The sequence below is a fragment of the Mustela nivalis genome (assembly GCF_964662115.1).
Source record: "Mustela nivalis genome assembly, chromosome: 1".
Lineage (NCBI taxonomy): Eukaryota > Metazoa > Chordata > Mammalia > Carnivora > Mustelidae > Mustela > Mustela nivalis.
In genome coordinates, this window is record NC_139020.1 from 105,036,640 (window position 1) to 105,057,993 (window position 21,354).

The 21,354-nt window shown below is 38.2% G+C and overlaps 1 protein-coding gene and 1 pseudogene across 4 annotated transcripts in view; one reads left to right on the forward strand and one right to left on the reverse strand.

Moving 5' to 3' along the window:
- Nucleotides 1-21,354, forward strand: part of VPS8 (VPS8 subunit of CORVET complex) — a 246,408-nt gene that overhangs the window by 195,068 nt on the left and 29,986 nt on the right. For 2 of the 3 annotated variants that reach the window (XM_082693431.1, XM_082693432.1), the window contains exons 44-45: nucleotides 431-596; nucleotides 20,390-20,443. In XM_082693431.1, coding sequence (XP_082549557.1) covers nucleotides 431-596; nucleotides 20,390-20,443 — 220 coding nt within the window. The remainder of the gene's footprint in view (nucleotides 1-430; nucleotides 597-20,389; nucleotides 20,444-21,354) is intronic. The other variant, XM_082693433.1, reaches the window with a different exon arrangement.
- Nucleotides 18,657-20,303, reverse strand: LOC309845492 (hsc70-interacting protein pseudogene; annotated as a pseudogene). Its single transcript has one exon. The product of its transcript is annotated as a hsc70-interacting protein pseudogene (transcript).

The following is a 21,354-nucleotide window of genomic DNA, read 5'->3' on the forward strand; positions in this document are numbered from 1 at the left end:
GAATTTACTGTAGCACTGTCATTTTTGTAAATAATCAAATCACCACTGTTGCCTTGGGTTTGATGAGGCAGACCACTCATGTTGTCATCAAGCTACTTGAATCATGATTTTCCCCAATTGCGTTTTTTATACTATCTAAAAATATGTCATGATTTGAGAAATTAACAGAAGTTCAAGTTCTCTCCCAGGTGGTTTGTAATCAGAGTACTGTGATTCTGTTGCTACTCACAATGTAAGTGTACAGATATGTGAGTCCAGATTTTAGAAGAGAGGACAACAAGAAGTAAATTTCCTTTCTTCCTAACTGTACCATAGTCCGTGCATTCAAGCTTATTAGAAATCTTTATCACTTACAAATACACTCTAACGTAGCGTAAGTTTGTGGCTTTTATGATGAGAAAAGTGCAAATTGGTTGCCTTCATTTTGCAGCTGTGGCCATTTGTACCACTCATTCTGTCTACAAAACAAAGAATGCACCATAGAGACCGAGGGGCAGACGAGATGGACCTGCTACAAATGCAGCTCAAGTAACAAAGTAGGGAAATTAAGTGAAAACTCATCTGAAGTTAAAAAGGGGAAGACAGTCCCATCCCAGGTAAGACTTCTTTTCATGACAAGATGGAGTTAGTCTTTTCTTACCGATGTCTTGCAGGCCTGGCCCCATTTTTCTTCTAGGCCTCCACAGATTTTACCTCATGGGTATCCAGTGCATGTCATCTGCTCAGCCCTGTTCAGTATTTGAAGACCCTCTCTTCTTTGCCCCACACTGAAAAACAGGGACTTAGGAGCAAGAGAAGACATTTTCTGCCCTTAAAAAGCATAAGAGCTAGTTGAACAGAGGGGATGTACCCCCATGAGTCCGCTGAGGAGCCTTTGACCAAGTACAAGGTCAGTAAGTCCAAACACTGTAGTCCTCATTAGTAGCTGTCCTCATAGTAGCTGTGTGCTGAAGAGTGCGGAGCTGTCACTCTGAAGTGGGGCCAGCAGACAAGGTAAGTACACACGTGCTCTGTACATAGTTTCCTCAACTGGGTACCTCTCTTCAAAGAACGTCACACAGTCATGTTCATTTGAGAAATAGGCATTGCTTTTGGAGTCCGACTAATGGAGTAGATACAACTTATGCTTATTTTACAGCCTTTCTTTTCTTTTTAAGCAAGCAGTAGTGCAGTTGAACTCCACTGCATACTAGCTTTTGGGACAACAGAACTTGACAACATGAGGGCCCCAGTGTGGAGGAGGAGCAGTTGCTAGCTGCTTTGACTTGATCATTATTCTGTTCTCGATTTATTTCCTCTTCAGAGAGAGAAGAGATGTCGCATTTGCTGTTTCTTGCTCCGTCCTCTGTGCCCCCTACCCTGGAGTTGGCCTTAACATCACTTCGTGAAAAGTTGAACCTGTTGATTTTCTGTTTTATCAGCTTTCAGTGCCATTTTAGAAGTACCCAGAAAAAAAAACTCTGCCTTAGCTTCTCCCAAATAACTGTTCAGAATTTTTATACTCTGTTTGTAAGCATTCATTTTTGTTCATCCAGTGTATATAGAACAGTATGTCAGGCACTGTGCTGAGTGCCAGGGATCCAGCAATGACAAGACATTTTGTCTTGTGGAATATATAACCAGTGAAGTTACAAACAGATTTTGAATTAGTATTCTCAAATTCTTTCTGACACCAAATATATGGTATTTTTTTCAACACCAGGTCATACGCTGATTCTATCAATACTCTGGACATCAGCTGGGTGTCCAATAATTTACTAACAATGCTAACTACCAGGAGTTAGCATCAGATTCCACAGGTTTAAGGATTCATTCACACAAGACTACCCTTACTTCAAACATCACTTGCAAATGGAATGTCCCAGTTACCCACCCTTCTTTCTGACTTGGCAGACTCAGAAGTTCCCAGAATCAACCCCCCTATATTTCGATAATTCACTAGAGCAACTCCTAGAACTTATGAAAATGCTTTACATTTACCTGTTTATGAAAGGATCCAGCTCAGGAGCAGCCAATATATTATATTTTTTATATTTTATATTTTATACATATTCTTTTATTATTATGCCACAAGTATTTGCAGATTAACTGTGCTGTAAGAGCAGGTAATAAGTGGACTTAATCAACATGGGAAATCACAGAAGGCATCCTGAAAGTGCCATGTTAGCTGCCCTGAAGGAAAATGAGAAGTAAGCTAGACAAATTTAGGTGCAGTGGTAATTAGAATGAGGGATACTCTAGGCCAAGGAAACAATATGGGTAGAACTAACATAGCATCTCTGCTGTGAAGCTAAACATTGAGCATGACTGGATCAAGTACATGAGAGAGTGAGTGGTATGAGATAAGGCTGCTGTGGTATAAAGGAATCATATTAATTGCTCTGATGATTGTACCAGAGAAACGGGGAGGGTATGGTGTGCCGGGGTGGCTCAGTCAGTTAAGTATCTGCCTTCAGCTCAGGTCATAACTGACCACAGGGTCCTGGGATCAAGCCCCATGTAGGGCTCCCTGCTCAGTGGAAAGCCAGCTTCTCCCTCTTCCTCTGCAGCTCCCCTTGCTTATGCTCGCTGTCTCTCCTTGGCAAATAAAATCTTATTTTTCTTCTAAAAAAAAAGGGGGGGATTCAAACGGGTTTTAAGGAAGGAATGATATCTGATCAGAATAGCAATTTCTTCCAGAGCAGTATTCTTAGAGTACTCTAACTACAGTGTAAAAAATGGATTGAAAAGGGAAGCAAGAACAGATGTAGAGACCAAGAATATTGACGTAATTTAGAGGAAAGAAGTGATAACTTGTGTTAGAATGATAGAATTTGGGATGGGGAAAATACTACGTATTTGAGATGTGTTTGAGATGTGCACAAACATCAGAATAATTAATACGGTCCCTGCTTTCCTCACCACCTGCATCTCAGGCCACCCCCTTTTACCCTCTTATCCAATCACGCTCAACTTCCAGTTCCATGCTCTTTTCTGCTTCACAGCATTTAACTGAGAGAGAAGTTATCAGGATTTGATGATAAATGTGTTGGATAGAGCCCGTAAGACAAAGGGAGGAGTCAGAAATAGTACCCAGATTTCTTACTTAAACAGTTGATGGATGATGGTACCATTTACTGAGATAGGAAGCAGTAAACAAAGAACAGACTTGGGAAGAAGAGAATTCATTGTTGAATTTAGAGACTTTGGCAGGACTTTACATGTAAAGATGTTGAGTGTGGTTTCCAGATTGAAAATTTTATTAACTAGTCATCCAGAATGTTTCCAAGCTGAATCCAGATTCTTATGCAAATTCTTAAGTCACATCTTGGGGCATTTTAGTTGTTGTTTTTTTTTTCTCTCTTTCAGTTATATCCTATTCATGAATGAATTGTATTATCTAATTGTTTGGATATTACCAATTAAATTTGTCTTTCTAGATAGTTACAAGCAGCTAAAAAAGACCTCTTTTCTTTAAAAAAAAATAAAATAAAATTGTGTTTTATCCATGTAATTACGTATTTTAATACATAATTTTCAAACGTAAAATTTACGTTCCATGAGTTTTGACAGTCACCTTTACAATCAATCAACTCTTGGGTGTCTCCTGTATCTCTTTGTAGTCAACCTTTCCCCTACTCTTTATCCCTGGCAACCACAGATCCACTTTGAGTTCTTTTTTATTAGGCTACAGGATAAAGATTGGAGTTTATTCTTTTGCATGTGGTTATCCATTGAACTGCCTTTGTATCTTAGTCAAAAATCCATTGACTATGTATGTTTAGGTCTATTTCTTGATTTTGTATTCTTCCAGTGGCCTTTATATTTATCCTTTCTCCAATACTGTGTTTTTTTAGTAAATGTGAATATCAGGTAGTATGAGTCCTCCAACTTTATTCTTACTAACATTTGACTATTCTAATTCCTTTGCTTTTCCATGTAAAATTTAAAATCAGCTTTTCAATTTCTACCAAAAAGTCATTCTGGGATTTTATTGGGATTGTGTTAGATCTATTGATTGGTCAATTTGGGGAGAGTTTATGTTTTAACAATATTAAGTCTTCCAGTCCATCAACATGGTAGATCTATCAATTTATTTCAATCTTTATTTATTTATTTCACCAGTGTTTTATAGTTTTGGGCATGTAAGTCTTACATGTTTTATTTCTAAGATTTATTTCTAAGTATGTAATGACCTTTGGTGTATTGTATATTTTATTGTTTTATATTTTGTCTTCTAATTATTTGTTGTTGGAATATAGAAATGCAACTTATTTTGGTATATTGACCTTATATCCAGGGACCAGTGACCTTAAAAAGCTTACTTGTTAGTACTAGTATTATTTTTTAATAGGTTCTTTGGTATTTTCTACGTAGACAGTCATATCATATGCAAATAAAGACTTTTCTTTCTTCTTTTCAATCTTACACCTTTTATTTCTTGCCTTATAGCATTGACCTTTGGTATAGTGTTGAATAGGAATGGTGAGAAGAAACCTCTTTGCCTTGTTACTGATTTTAGGGAGAAGATGTCAAATTTTTCATCAAGTATGATGTTAATCACAGACTTTGTGTGTGTAACCTTCTTATCATGTTTTAGGAAGTTCTTTTTTATTCCACGTTTGGCTGAGAATATGTTCCTAAGTAGGTGTTGAATGTTGAAGCCATTTATACTGCACTGGTTGGCCTATACCCAATTCCACATACCTCAGACAGTGAAGAAAGACAGTACTCTCTTTCACTGACTTCTTACCTTCTCTCAGAGCACCTAGAAAGGGGGAATTCTCTTCAAATTGGACCTACATGTCAAAGGCAGCTTTATTTCTGAAGCTATCTGAGGCTTTCCTACTCTGGAAGGAAAAAGAGATGACTCAGCCTTTTCATTGTGGAGGAAACTCCAGTAAGATTGCTGGTCAGATCCTTTTGGAAATCTTTGTTTGATACTTCCTAGTAAAGAAGCAGTGATTCTTGAATCATATGAAGTAATAGTTCTCTAATGAGAACTATTTGGGATTTCTTAAATTTTCTCCTAGCTGTCTGTGTCTCTTATTTTTGTTACTAAGACACTGTAAAAAGATCTAGTGTATTGGTAACATAAGAAGGAAAGAGACAATGAAATTTATCAAACATACGCTGTAGATGTGTTTACCCTAATCTTCACTATTTTACGAGGGTGATATGTTCCCTCTTTTACAACTGAAGGAACTATTTGCAGAACAGAGAAGGAAGGCCAGTATTTGAACTCGGTTTGTGCAGGACTGGCATCACCCGCAGTTTTCCTGCCTCCAGCCTGTTCTATTTTTAGCATTTTGGCTTTCTTGAAACCTGGTAAGACCAATTTTTAAAATACCTCCATACCATATTGGCTGTGCTAATTAAGATTTCTTACCATGTGTGAGCCATTCCGTTTTTTTTTTCCATTCCGTTTTTAATTATAAGAAAATTTAAAATGAAAATACTAGGTTTGTATTTGATAGCTTTTATTAAATGAAATTTAAATAAAGTTCTACTTTGGGGCGCCGGGGTGGCTCAGTAAGTTAAGCATCTGCCTTTGGCTCTGGTCACGATTTCAGGATCTTGGGATCGAGCCCCACATTGGGCTCCGGCTCCGTGGGGATGCTTCTCCCTCTCCCTCTGTTCCTCTCCATCCTGCTCGTGTTCTCTCTCTAATAAATAAATACAATTTAAAAAAAAAAAAAAAAAAAAAGAAAGTTCTCCTTTGTTCACTTAATTTCCTTTGAAAACTCTCCCAGCCCTGGTCATTAAGTTTCAAGCAGTGCTTGGAGGAGAAGAGAAATGAGGGCCCGCCCCAGTGACTCCAAAATCAAGCTGAGGTTGTCTGTCAGCTCCCACTTGTTGCTCACTACTACCAGGAGGCACTGAGTGCACTTGAACCTTCTCACTGCCTCTGTAACAAGATCTTTCAGTCCAATCAGCTTTTTGTTTCCTTCTTTTCCAAGACTTGTGATAATTTTTCACTTGTTCGGTTTCTGGCTCCAGCCCAACAAAATCCAATAGTTACCCTCAAAACTGTGGCTTTGGTGGATGAGGCCTGTCTTCTTGCTGCTCCCTACCTCATTTCTGTTTTGCATAAGTGGTCAATATATATAAACAAGAACTCTGTCATATTAGTTACCTCCCAATAGCATGTGTGCACAGACTTGATAGGGAGTTATTACCCCAGAAAGCCTACTCTCCTTTGGAATAGCTACTTTTATTTCTTATGAATGGGAAGAATGACTCAAGTTTCCTTCTTTCCTTCCTTATCTCCTCACCTTGCCTCGGGTTTACAATAGCTCAATCTGAAATGTTTAGACCCATAACTAGATCTTGCAAGTCTGTCTGATTCTCTAGTTTGATTTCAGACAAACTACATTGGAGAAATAAATTTCAATTGAAGTACTTATCAGTCTACTGTATTTTCTCCACAAGTGTTGTTCCCATATGCTATATAATGTAATGTAATGGTTTTCTTAGATTATTTGTTTACTCCTATATTAAATTTATAGTAGTGAATAACCATCTTCATTGGCACTGGTGAGCAATAAGAGAAATTAACCTGCGATTCAATTTTAAAATAATTGATCAACAGGCAACATGTGAATTCAAGGAAACATAATTGAAGATTTACTAAATTATAGTTTTAACATTATATTATTAACAGGGCTTAGAATACTTGAGAGCTGGTATTAAGCTAACACTTTTTTATTTAGATGTATTTATTTTAGAGAGAGAACACGTGAGCAGGAGAAGGGGTGGAGGGTGAGGGAGAGAGAATCCTCAAGCAGGCTCCCCACTGAGCATGGAGCCCAGTGAGGGGCTTGATCCCAAGGAACCCTGAGATCATGACTGAGCCAAAATCAAGAGTCAGACACTCAACCAACTAAGCCACCCAGGATACCCCTAAGCGAACACATTTTATGTGCCAGAAACATTCAAATTGTTATTCCTTGTAAAACTTTTAAAAAAATAAACAAGTATTTAGAGACTCATTAGAAAGTTTTATAACCTATTGCTTGGTATTTTTATAGGGTTGGATAAATCATCTCCTGTTGGTAGAAAGGCATGTACATTAGTCAAATATCAAAGGGCCCCCCCCCCAATTAAGAGGTAAATATCTGAGAAGAGGATTGGAAATAGCCACCTCCTCCTCCTCTTTTAATAATCAGAACAGAAAAGAATTAAATGAAATAAGCTGATACTTTTATTGGCACTTTGGGTTGGTTTTATTTCTTGATTTTTAGAGTTGTCTAAGAAAATATTTTATGTTTTGGAGTAGATTTATAAATAATGTCAGAGAGAAGTATTTATAACTTCCAAGAAATTATTCAATAAATGACATTTATTTATGCTCACTGGTCATAGTTTTCTTTTTTTTAATAAGATTTCTTTTTTTTTTTTTTAAAGATTTTATTTATTTATTTGACAGAGAGATAAGGAGTAGGCAGAGAGAGAGAGGAGGAAACAGGCTCCCTGCTGAGCAGAGAGCCTGATGCGGGGCTCGATCCCAGGACTCTGAGATCATGACCCTGAGCTGTAGGCAGAGGCTTTAACCCACTGAGCCACCCAGGTGCCCCTGGTCATAGTTTTCTATTAACCATGGTCCACTGCTTATTTAGTCTGGATCCCTGCTGTAAATCAGAGATTTGGTCTCTAAACCAAATTTAATGAAACTGGAACACTGGGATTAATGCCTGTTTTCATTTGTCCATTTTTAAAGAGTGTTAGTTCCCTGTTACAAACAAGTTAGATGGAAATTAAAGGCTAAACAGTGAAATTTCAGTATTTGGTGACAGCAGCATTTCTCCAAAGAATATCCTATAACTTAAATTTACAAGTTAAATGAGGGTTAATGTAGCTTAGAAGTGCATAGAGGTGGTAAATGATTCTAATTTAAATGAATCTCTTTGAGGAAACCTTTGCCCCTTTTCCAATAATCTTTCTATTATACCCTAGTATTCAGTGATTCATTTGGAGCAAATGCCAAATTCTTGGGACTAAGTACACATTACTGAACAACCCCCCCCCTAAAACTGAAAATATATTTCCTACCATTATGTAGCTAGACAATAATTAAATTGTAAACAAACTATATCAGATTTGTAATTCCAACTTGTGTTAGGCTGTGAGTCCCATCAGGGCGAAGAGTAGAGTGTTGTGGGAAGAACAACATGAGGGGCAGCCTGCTTTTGGAGGGTGATTCTGGAATCGCCCTCGCAGAGGTGGTGTTTAAGCTGAGACCCAAAGGATAGAAAGGCGCCAGCCATGTGAAGACCGTGCCATCAGGAGAACCGAGGGGAGCGGTGACACATTCGAGGACCTTAGAGAATCTCAGTGGTCAGAATGGAGAAACTAAAGGGGAACTTGGCAAGGAATGCGGTTGAGGAGGTACTGTCATGTCCTGAGGAGCCGGGAAGGTCTGGTGAAGTTTCCTTTTTATTCTTAGAGTAGTAGGCAACACTGAAGGGTTTGAAACAGACTGCTGCGGTCCGCTTCCTGTGACTGTGGAAAATGGATCGACAGCCACATCACGATGAGCAGCTCCGTCGTCACTGCTGCCGGCGCAGTTTGAAAATCAGATGCTGAAAGTCCTGGAAATTGGCTGACTTCCCTTTGATCCAGAGATGGCTTCTGTCCAGGAGACCAGATGATAACAGTAGTGCCTGAAGAGTGTTTCGAGTCTTTATGTAGAGCTGAAGTCTTGATGGGAATGTGAACAGATGACATTTGAAAATTCTATTCAGTGAAATGTGAAAAATGCTCAACTCTATCAGTGATCAAAGAAATACAAACTAAAACAGCAATACGATGCCATTTCTTAAACTTACTGAACTGGCAAGTTATTAAAAATAACTTATTATAAAATATTAAATGATGGCACTGTCATACATTTCAAAATACATACACGTTTATATTGATGAGGATGTGAAGAGACCAACACTTTGTGCATTAGCAGTGGGAGTGCATGTTGCTACAGGTCCGCAGTCCCGAGCAAACCCTCTGACCAGACAGGTTCAGAATTGAGCATTTTTCTGATTTTAAATTTCATTTTAGAAGGTAATATAGGGGCTTCAGCTTCTGACAGGATTCATTTGGAGTTTCTCGGGGGAACATGGACAATGTACATACAAAGTGGTTCTCAAGACAGTGGACATCAAGCAGTAAGGGAGTGTGACTCCTGAGAGATGAGAAATAAAAAATGTGAGCCCTAGGCTCATTTTTAGTGTACTGCCAGGAGAAAGTTTCCACACCCTGGCCCAGGGAGGGAAAACTGAGGCAGAGCTCACCAGTCTGTCAGAGTTGAGGAGACAGCAAGGTGGCTGGAGTTTGCAGAACAAAGTACAGATGGGAGAGAGCTGCCCAGAGATCTGTAGATGACAACTTTCAGTATTAGGTTGAATACTGTCCACTGTATGAGGAAATAGTGTATACTCGAGGCCAGAAGAACCCATAAAAGGATTAGAGTAGCACTGCCCCCAGATCCAGAGCCAGGAGTACTGCCAGCTGGGGCACTGCATACTTCATGGGTACACTGAGTATTAAGTCCTGTCTGAACCTTAGTATTGGGGAAAGTTAACCCTAGACCAACTACAGCTCTGATCCCACCTAACAAAGCTGAAATGCAAAACCTAAAAAAGATCCAATTATCTAACCAAACTGAAATGCAAAAACCTAAAAAAGATCCAGAAATATTTCCAAATATTTCTTTAAGTTTTATTTCTCTGCAGTAATCTATATGTCCAACATGGGGTTTGAACTCACAATCCTGAGATGAAGAGTCACATGCTTTTCCGGCTGAGCCAGCCAGGCGCCCCAAATTATTTCCAACTATTTAACTACATCTCAGAACAAAGTTCAAGAATATGTTAAGGATTACAAAAGCATTTAACCCAACGAGGTGAAATTCACAATGTCTGGCATTTGATCAAGAAAGCAGGAAAAATGCAAGTCATAAAGCGGAGGGAAAAAAATAAACTATATGACATTCTGGAGAAGGCAAAACTATGGAGACGGTAAAAACATCAGTGGTTGCCAGGAGTTAGTGGGGGTGGGGTGGGGGTGAATAAATGGAACACAGAGACTTTTTGGACAATGAAAATACTCTGTATAATACTGTAGTGGTGGACATATATCATTCCACATTTGTCCAAACCCATAGAAGGCACAACACCAAACGTGAACCCTAATGTAAACTGTGGACTTCAGGTAATAATGATGTGTCAGTGTAACGTGTCATCAGCTGTAGCAAGTGTAGCCTTCTGATGGGGCCTGTGGATGACAGGGGAGGCTGTGCATGGATGGGAGCATAGGATGTATGCAGTATTTCTGTACCTTCCTTTCAACTTTGCCAAGAACGTGAAACTATCCTAAAAAATTGTCTTTTAAAAAAGCAATCCATTGAAACAGACCCAGAAATAGCACAGATGATAGAATGAGTAAACAAGAACATCACAAGTTATTATAATTATATTCCATATGTTTGAGAAGCTAGAGGTGAGGCTGGACATGTTCGAAAGAGATGTGGAAGTCATAACGTCAATAGAACATCTAATGATTAAAACTTCAGTGTCTGAGTTGAAAAGCACACTGGATAGGATTAACAGCACAGTGGATATTGCAGAAGAAACTATTAGTGAACTTGAATATGTAGCACGACAATTATGCCAGGTCACACAGAAAAAAGACTGGAAAGAAATGAATAGAGCAGCAGTGAATTATGAAACAACTTCAGGTGGCAAAATACACCTGTAATTGGAGTCCTGGACAAAGTAGGGGTGGGGATCATTCAGAAAAAGTATTTGAAATATAATAAAGAGAGCTCCAGTTCTAGTAATGGCAGGGTAACCTGTATTGGACAGCCTTTCTGGTAAACATTTATAAGCTCTTAACAAAATATGAAAAAAATGTTTAGGGAGGAAGCAGAAGTTTCTGATGGCTGACTTCACCAAAAAAAATGGCATATTTGAAGTGCTGAAAAGAAAGGTAAAACGGTACATATATTGTTATTAATAGAACATTCCCAATGGGGATATGTGGGATAAATAAAGACTATAAATAGCCTTACTTCACATCAGGTGGGGTTTTGCTATCAGTGCCAAAAGTTTAAAAATGTATGTATTTTGTTGTTGTTGTTGTTTCAGTGTTTTTGGGATTTCAGAATTATAGGAAAAGGGGTGTGGATCCATCTTCCTTGTCAGGAGAAAAATTGGCAGTATGTATTTTTATTTTATTTTTTTTTTAAAGATTTTATTTATATATTTATTTTTGGCAGAGACAGAGATTACAAGTAGGCAGAGAGGCAGGCAGAGAGACAGAGAGGAGGAAGCAGGCTCCCTGCTGAGCAGAGAGCCCGATGCGGGGCTCGATCCCAGGACCCTGGGATCATGACCCAAGCCAAAGGCAGAGGCCTTAACCCACTGAGCCACCCAGGCACCCCGGCAGTATGTATTTTTAAATGTCCTATACTTTTTGAAGCAGGGACTTATAGGAGCAATGGAAATAACACATCAAGAGTGTGTTATAAGATGTTTATGACAGCATTTTTTTAAATAAAAAATTCTGAAAACAACCTAAATGCCCCAGTAGCTTACCAATAGTTGGTGAAATTAGTGATAACCTATCTCTGCAATGAAGGGACTGCTTAATAGAAAAATCCTGTGGTGGAAGAATACAGATATGGTGAAATAAACATTTTCAACAGGTCACATGGGAAGATCACAAAACAATGGGACTCTAAATGTTAATAGTAGTTATTGCTGTGCGATCAGATTGTGATTTTTATTTCCTTTGTTTTGCCTTTTAGTATTTTCTAAATTTCTGTCTGTGAACATATATTCCTTTGGTAACCAGAACAACCAAGGCTTGTTAAAGAAAGAAAGAAAGAAAGAAACAAAGAAACAAAGAAAGAAAGAAGTGATAAGGAAGGTATCCCTATTGCTGTTAAACTTCAGATCACATTGCTTCTCTAAGTCGGAAATCATTAACAAAGATCACAAAAGTTTAACATTATTAAGGCCATAGCTTAATATATCATCCATATCCCCAGATCTAGTGTGTGCATACCTGGATTTAAAGTGTCTCTTTCAAGCCGCATTGCCTGAGGCATTTCCAGAAGGAATTCTGTTAAATGAAAAATAAGACCTTTCATGGGTGATGCTGAACCATTTCTGTTGCCACTTCAAACACTCTCTAACTTAATCTCCAGAGAACAGCTTTCTCAGATAAATTGTCCAGCATCACGTCTAGTTCTTGGCTTGTTTTTTTAAAAATCTGCAGATTCTTTCATGAGGTCATTTTTTAAGCTTAAATATCTACTTTGCTTTGAAAATCTATTTTCTCCGTTTTCAAAAAGAGCATACCAGGAGTTAAAATTGGATCATGTTTAGCAAGCTACATCATACATCTGGAGTGAATTCCAGAGTATTAATGTCATGGTATGTTAAAGCAAAGACTGTCAAGTCTAATTTTTGCAGACCTGCTAAGACCAAAAGGACAGTCTGGACAGCCAGCTGTTTTGACCCCTGAGAGGAGGTATGTTTTCTATAGTTACTCTGAAAGTTAGAGGGGAAAGGGGAAAAAAAAAGAAGGGCTGCAACGTGGTCCTTTTTGAATAGCTTGATGCCACAGTGATAGGAAATGCCTTCATCGTCTGTACTGGAGGCTCTTAGAAATAGACCATCAGAACTGAAGGGGTTGGAGAACTTGAATCCAATTGCTTGCCTAATACTCATACCTTGGCTACATCATCCTAGACCGATCCTGTCTACTGTCTGTTGCAGTGCTTGCAATACGGATTCTATTTTTCCTTGTAAACTAACAAGTTGCTATTCCAATCTCAGATACTAATCCCTGTGTACTTAGTATTTGCTAGAATTCACTGCTGACACCATGTAGACTTGGCGTTTTCTTTAAGAGATAATTAGATATGCTTCAGGGTTGTTTTTTTTTTTTTTTTTTAAATAAATATAGGGTTATTCATATTTTCTGTTTCATCTTGGGTCCATCTTTATAAGCTGTTTCTTAAGGAACATGTCCTTTTAATTTGTCCTTTTAATTTGTCCTTTTAATTTTTAACATGTCCAGGGGCTCCTGGGTGGCTCAGTCTTAAGCATTGACTCTTGATTGCTCCTCAGGACATGATCTCAGGCTCTCAAGATCGGAAACCCGAGATCCACTGGGTGTGGAGTCTGCTTAAGGTTCTCTGTCTCTCTTCCTCCCGCTCTGCCTCTCTCCCCTCCTAAAAAAGTTGTCAGATCTTTATTTTGCCAATTTTATTGGCATAAAATTGTTCATAATAGCCTCTTTTTAATGTGAATAAGTATTCCAGTATGTAGTAATATATCTTTCATTGCTGATATTATTGTTATATGTTGATCAATCTGAGTTATAGTTTATCAGTCTTATTGATATTTTCAAAGAATAATCTTTTGGCTTTGTCAATTTTCTATAGTGTTTTGTTTGATTTCTGTTGATTGATTTCTGCTCCTTATTTCCTTCCTTCTACTTAGTTTTATTTTACTTTGATTTTCTTTTTCTACCTTATTAAATTGGAAGCATATAGGTCGTTCATTTTAACCTTTCTTATTCCCCAGTGTAGTATAAAAAGCTATAAATATCTTCCTCTAAGCACTATTTTTAGTTGCATCCTACAAATTTCTTTAAATTTATTAAGGTATAACTGATATTAAACAAATTTACATATACAAAGGCATATAAATATGACATGTATCTATCCTTGAATTCATCACTACAATTAAGATAGTGACCTTCTCACTACTAAAAACTTACTCAGTTTCTCCCATCTGTTCCCCAGAAACCACCAAATTGCCTTTTTGTTATAATAGAATAATTTGCATTTTCTAGAGTTTAACATGAATGGAACTATCAAGTAAGTTCTCCTTTTATTTAGCATAATTATTTAAGATTCACCCATGTTGTTATGAGAATTCATTTCTTCTTATTATGGAGTAGTACTTCAGTGTAATGCATATACCATGGTTTGTTTATGATAGCACCAGTTGGTGATAGGTTTTTCCAGCTCTCCAGTTTCTGGCTGTTACAGATTAAGCTGTTTTGAAGATTTGTATACGTATAGGTCTTCGTATGGACATATACTTTCATTTCTCTTGGGTAAATACCTTTGGAATGGAATGGTTGACAACTATGACAAATGTGTGTTTATCATCTTAAGAAGCTACCAAACTGCTTTCCCAAGTGGTTGTACCAGTTTATTCCCCTACCAGCATTGTATGAGGGTTCCAGTTCCTCCACACCCTTGGTATAGTCTCTTCAGTTTAGGCTACTCTACTAGGTGTGTAATGGTATCTCATTGTGTTTTACTTTGCATTTTGTGAATGACTAATGATGTTGAGCATCTTATCTTGTGCTTATTGAGTATTCATACACCTTTACTGAAATGTCCAAGTCCTTTGTGCATTTTTTTTTTAATCAGATTTTTTGGTTTTTTGTTGTTGAGTTTTAAGAGCTGTCTGTATATTCTGGATATTAACTCTTTAATTTGGATATTTATCCCATTTCATTTGCAAATATTTTCTTCCATTTGATGAGTTGCCTTTTTATTATATTTACATATTTGGTATACAAAACTTTTAAATTTTGATGCAGTCCAGTTTGTCTGTTTTTTTGTTAACTGTTGCTTCTGTCTTTGGTGTCATCTTTAAGAAATCATTGCTAAATCCAGTGCATGAAACTTCATTTCCTTCTAAAGAAGAGTTTTATCGTTTTAGCCTTTGCTTTTAGGTCTTTGATCCACATTGAATTAGTTTTTTTATATGGTGTGAGGTAAAAGTCTAACTTTGTTCTTTTGCATATGGATATGAAGTTTTCTGGCACCATTTGTTGAAAAGACTATTCTTCTCCCATTGAATGGTCTTGGTACACTAGTCAAAAATCAGTGGACCTTATATGTGAAGATTGATTTCTGGTCTCTCTATTCAGTTGGTCTACATGTCTGTCTTTATCCCAGTAGCACAATTTGGATTACTGTAGCTTAGTAGTAAGTTTAGAAATTTTAAGAAGTTAATAAAGTAATTCTGTTAATAAAGTAATTCTCAATAAATTTAAGCAGATCCAAGTCATACTAAAGAAGGTTCTCTGATAACACTAGAAGTAACTTAGACTCAGCAACTTTGGTCTTTTTCAAGATTGTTTTGGTTATTTAGGGTCCCATGAGGTTCCATATGAATTTTAGGATGGACTTTTTTTTTTTTTAAGATTTTATTTATTTGTTTATTTGACAGAGACCACAAGTAGGCAGGGAGGCAGGCAGAGAGGCAAAAGCAGGCTGTCTGCAGAGCAGAGAGCCCGCTGCAGGGCTCGATCTCAGGACCCTAGGATCATGACCTGAGCTGAAGCAGAGACTTTAACCCACTGAGCCATCCAGGCGCCCCAGGATGGGCTTTTCTATATCTGCTGCAATGCCACTGGGATTTTCATAGGGATTGCCTTGAATTTGTAGATTTTTGGGGTAGTGTGGACATCTTAACAATTAAGTCTTAACAGTCCAGGAGTACAGGATGTTTTTTTTTTTATCTTTGCCTCCTTGGCTCAGTTTATTCCCAAGTTCATTTTGATGTTATGGTAAATGGAATTGTTTTCTTTTTTCTTTTTTTTTTTTTTAAGATTTTATTTATTTATTTGACAGAGAGAGATCGCAAGTAGACAGAGAGGCAGGCAGAGAGAGAGGGAGGGAAGCAGGCTCCCTGCTGAGCAGAGAGCCCGATGCGGGCCTCGATCCCAGGACCCTGAGATCATGACCTGAGCCGAAGGCAGCGGCTTAACCCACTGAGCCACCCAGGCGCCCTGGAATTGTTTTCTTAATATTTTTTTCAAATTGTTCATTATTAGTGTACAGAAACACTGATTTTTGTGTGCTGATTTTGTAGCCTGCTATTTTATTTAATTTGTTTGTTCTAACAGTTACTTTTGTCGACTCTATAGAGTTTTCTACATAAAACCTGTCATCTGAAAACATAATTTTATTTTTCCCCTTTCCAATTTGATAGTCTTTATATCTTTTTCTTGCCCAATTGCCCTGGCTAGAATTTCTAACACTATGTTCAGCAGAAGTGGTGAAAGAAAACAAGCATTCTTGTTTCTGATTTAAGAGGAAGAGCTTTCCGTCTTCATCACTGAGTGTGATGTTAGCTGTGGGGTTTTTTTTTTTATACACGGCCTTTATTGTGTTGGGGTAGTTTCCTTCTAATCCTAGTTTGTTGCATGTTTTTATCATGAAAAGGCAAATACTTTGTCCTGCATTGACTGAGATGATCATATAGTTTTTTTCCCCTTAATTCTCTTAATGTGGATACCACACTTAGTGATTTGTATATGTTGAAGCCTCTTTGCATCCCAGGGATAAATCCCACTTGATCATGGTGTGTGATCCTTTTAATATGCTGTTGAATTCTGTTCACTAGTATTTTGTTGAGGATTTTCCATCTTTGTTCACCAGGGATATTGGCCTGTAATTTTCTTTTCTTTTCTTTTCTTTTTTTTTTAAGATTTTGTTTATTTATTTGACAGAGAGAGATCACAAGTAGGCAGAGAGGCAGGCAGGAGCAGGGGGAAAGCAGGCTTCCCGCTGAGCAAAGAGCCTGATGTGGGACTCAATACTAGAACCCTGAGATCATAACCTGAGCTGAAGGCAGACGCTTAACCCACTGAGCCACCCAGGTACCCTGTAATTTTCTTTTCTTGTAGTATCCTTGTCTGGCTTTGATATCAGGGTAATGCTGACCTCCTACAATGAGGCTGGAAGTGTTCCCTTCTCTTTAATTTTTTGGGAGAGTTTTTGGAAGATTTGGTATTCTTTGAATGTTTGGAGGAATTCACCAATAAGTTTTCTGGATAGACCTGCACTTTTCTTTGTTAGGAGGTTTTTGATTACTGATTCAATTTTCTTACTAGTTGCTGTTTATTCAGATTTTTTGTTTCTTCATGATTCATTCTTGGTAGGTTGTGTGTTTCCAGGATCTAATTTCCTTTTGACTTCTTCTTTGACCCATGGGTTATTTGAAAGTATAACTTAGATCCTAAATAACTGGAAATGTTTTTTGGAGATCTTTCTTGTTGCTGAGTCTAAGTTACTTCTAGTGTTATCAGAGAACCTTCTTTAGTATGACTTGGATCTGCTTAAATTTATTGAGAATTACTTTATTAACAGGAAATAGTCTGTGTGGTGGTCCATATGTACCTGAAAAGAATGTGTATTCTGCTTTTGCTGGGTGGAGTGTTCTATAAATGTCCAGCTGATCTAGTTAGTTGATTGTTTCCTGCAAATCTAATAAGTCCTTTCTAAATATCTGCCTCCTTATTCTTTAATATATTGAAAGAGAAAGGTGTGGAAATCCCTGACTATAAAATCTTTTTACTTCTTTCAGTTCTATAAATCGTTACTTATTTTTAAGCTATTAGATGCATGGATATCTGGGATTGTTATGTACTCCTTATGAATCAACCTCTTTATTATTCTGAAGTGATCTTCTTTATCCCTGGTAATAATCTTTGCTCTGAAATCTATTGCTAGCATGGTAGATCTTTGCAGTCCTTTTGCTTGTAACCTATTTGTGCCTTTTTAAAGGCACATTTTAAATGTGCACATTTAAAATGTGATTTTGCACGTAACATGTAGTTGAGTCTTGCTCTTTTTTTCTGATCTGACAATCTTTTTCAACCCTCAGGTATTTCAAGATATCCCTACACCATCAGTCTTCTCTTTCTTGAGCTCCAAACATCTTTTTGATATGGTTTGGCTGATACTTTTTCTTAATCTTTCACTATTTTATGAAATTCTTTGTTGCATGTCTTGCCTAAAGGGGATATTATATCACCAAGGATACTCTGAGTTGTTCTTTGTAAGAAATGCTGACCATTGCATATTGCATCAGTTGATTAACATTGTCAACAGAAATATGTGTCTGTTTGATTCCTCACCATTCGGTTAAAACCAGTCTGGGCCATCTGTTCTACTTTTCTTACCCTAATCATATTTTTATCTTGGCTAACTACTGACTTCTGATCTCCAGAAAAGTTTCAAAGGGACTTAAAAAAAAGATCTATTCATTGTTCCTCTGAAAATGCCTGTTTTTTCTCAGTTATACCAATTCTATTTGAGTATTTTTTTCCCCTATGTGGAAATAATGCAAAACATTTATTTTCTATATCAGACAAGAACACAGCTAAGTAATCCAAGTCTACTGCAGCATTATAAAAATCATCCCTTCACCACAGTGTAAGATTTAAATGCATCTGCACAAGGGTGCACACTATATAAAAGGAGTAAGGTTGTTGCTGCCCTGCCAAGCACTTCTGGTCCCTACCCAGGTCCGACTGCAATACTGGTGGTCCCAATGGTTCTATCAAAATAAATTGTGTTTAAAAAATAAAGCATTTAAGGGGCGCCTGGGTGGCTCAGTGGATTAAGCCGCTGCCTTCGGCTCAGGTCATGATCTCAGTGTCCTGGGATCGAGCCCCGCATCGGGCTCTTTGCTCAGCGGGAGCCTGCTTCTCTCTCTCTCTCTGCCTGACTCTCCGCCTACTTGTGATTTCTCTCTCTGTCAAATAAATAAATAAAAATCTTTAAAAAAAATAAAAAAAAAAAAAAAAAAAAATAAAGCATTTAAAAAGACAAGTCAAAATGCCTCAGAAACCGTATCTCCAACTCAAACTTCATCTATTTTAATGTATTATTTGCCTCCTACTAATAAACCTTTATTTCACTCGTTATAACTGAGCAATGAATCTTCCACACTCAAATATCTTCCTTGCCCAATTAATCCAAAGGAAAAAAACTGAAATGATTAGTAAAGAAGAATGTAGGGACTAACACACCCTTTTAATATGTTTTTAAATATTTTTAAGGTTTAAAAAGTGTTTAAAGTTTGTAGTTCCTAGTAGGAAAACATTATCTGAATGAATACCCTAATGGCAAACCATTGTAGAATGTTTCAGTTGCATGGGGAGCAGAGGGGTAGGGATTCTCTTCACAGCACCCCAGCTTTCTTCATGAGAAGGTCGGAGGTACACTGGTTTGTATTATTGCGACATCCATTAGGTGATCGAAGTTGCTTTTCCTTCAGCAAGGGCTTTATTTGTCAGAAGGGCATTATGCTTGACCTCCAAATTTGGCTGACAATTTACTGATGAGATTCATAACCTTTGGGTTGCTCTGATATTTTAACATATTCGCTGGGTTCTGGGCCACATCCTGGAAGGCCACCATAACTTCTGGATCCTGCATGGCTGCAAGAACTTCCGGATCACTAAGAATTTCATTGAGCCCAGGCGTTCCTGCCATTCCAGGCATCCCCCCTGCCATTCCAGGCATTCCTCCAGGAAAATTACCGGGCATTCCCCCAGGAAAGCCACCTGGGAAAGAGCCATACTGAGCTCCTGATTGTCGTCTGGCTTCTTCCTCCCTCTGGGCTCTCTCGTGTTCTTCCCGAGCCTTCTTAACCCTTTCTATTCTTTCTTTGATCTCTCGCTCTTCACGTTTTCGCTCGTATTTTCTCCGATGTTCAGCAATTTTCTGGGCCCTCGGTTGAACTTCTTTCAGCATCGCACTAGCATCTTCATCATAATCCAGTTTACAAGCAAGGGCAAGATCATGTGCTGCTTCTTCCCAATGGCCCAGAAGTCTATGTGCTTTCCCGCGCCACTTATAAGGCTGAGCTGAATCAGGATTTATTTCAATAGCTCTGTCACAGTCTCGAATGGCAGCATTTGGCTTCTGTAATTTGATGAAGACACTGGCTCTCTTGGCATACAGAATGGCCAAGCGAGGATTTAGTCTGATGGCATCTGTGAACAAGTCAATGGCTTTCTGTAGTTCACCATCATTTAGGGCATCAATGGCAGCCACTTTTTTATCATTTGCCTGATCCATCATTTCCTCGGTTATCTCTGCATTTTCATCTCCCATTTCTTGAGGGGCATCGGTATCTGGTTCAATCACACCTTCATTGTCAATTTCTAGATCACTCTCCTCACTTGATGGTTCATCTGTCTTTATGTTTTCCTCCGCCTTCTTACTATCTGGTTTTTCTTCCTTGATACTGTCTTCTGATTTAGTTTTATGAGTGGCAGGTGGTATTTTACCCCCCATGCTCTCCACCCACTCCCGCAGGAAACGCATTTCCTCGGTGTGCAGAATGCTCAGATCCTGCTTACACATTTTCACGAAAGCCCGAAGCTCGCTCACTTTGTGGGGGTCCATGGTCCAGAGGCAGTGGCAGGCGGCAGGCGCGGCTGGGGTTGCGACCCGATTCCAGGCGCGGGTACTAGCTCAACGTGATCGTGTAGAAGGGGGTATTTGAGTATTTTGAGTGTGGATCAAATAAAACTAGATTATGACAGAAAGAATATTAAAGTGTTTGCCCTTTTTTTCTAGGTAAAAATGTCTCCTTCTTGTCATCCATCCAAAGGAGATTCTGCTGTTAAGAAGGTGAGTTTTTTTTCCAATTTATTAAGTTTTTATTTTAATTCCAGTGTAGTTAACATATGGTTGTATTAGTTTCAGGTGTACCAGATAGTTATTCAACACTTCATGCATCACCCGTGCTCATCATGACCAGTGCACTTCTTAATCCTTATGGCCTATTTTATCCATCCCCCCAACCTCTTTCCCTCTGGTAACCATCAGTTGGTTCTCTATAGGTCAGAGTCTGTTTCTTGCTTTTTTCTCTTTTTTTCCCCTCTGCTCATTTGTAGATGGTAGTGACTTTTAAAGGCATAAATCCACCTTCCCCCTTCTGTGTCTTTATTCTCCTCTCTTGAGCAATTTTTTCAAAACGACAGTGATTTTTAATCATCTCAGTGCTGTCAAAGGTTCTTTCTGATTGGAATCCTTAATAACATATCACCAGTATTCCTTGGCTCTTCCAGGAAGCCAAATGGGGGGGTTGGCAACTAAGAACTTTCATTGTTCTAGAATTCCCATTCTCCTTACCAGGCAGATATCCTGATCAGTGAGTGGTAGCAGATAAAAGATATTCTAAGGAGGATAGCCTAAGATATTCGTTCCCTACTGATGTGTTTTCCCTCCAGATAACTGTGCCTAAAGAAGACTGTCCCGAGATATTAGCATTTCATACTGCATAAGCAAGTGCTCAATAAATACTTGTGGGATGGAACTCTTACTTATGCCACTTCAGTCCCTGACTGTGAACTTTGTAGCACAGAAAGGGTGTGAGTCTTTCAATTGTGGAGTTCTCAGATGGTGTCAAGAGAACCAGGTCTAAAATCCTTTTCTGTATACAGCTGCAACAGTACAGTTGAAATGTGGTTAACAAGCTGACATTTTTACTGTTTTCTTTTACCGCTTTTATTTTGTTGACAACTGAAGTGTCCCTGGAT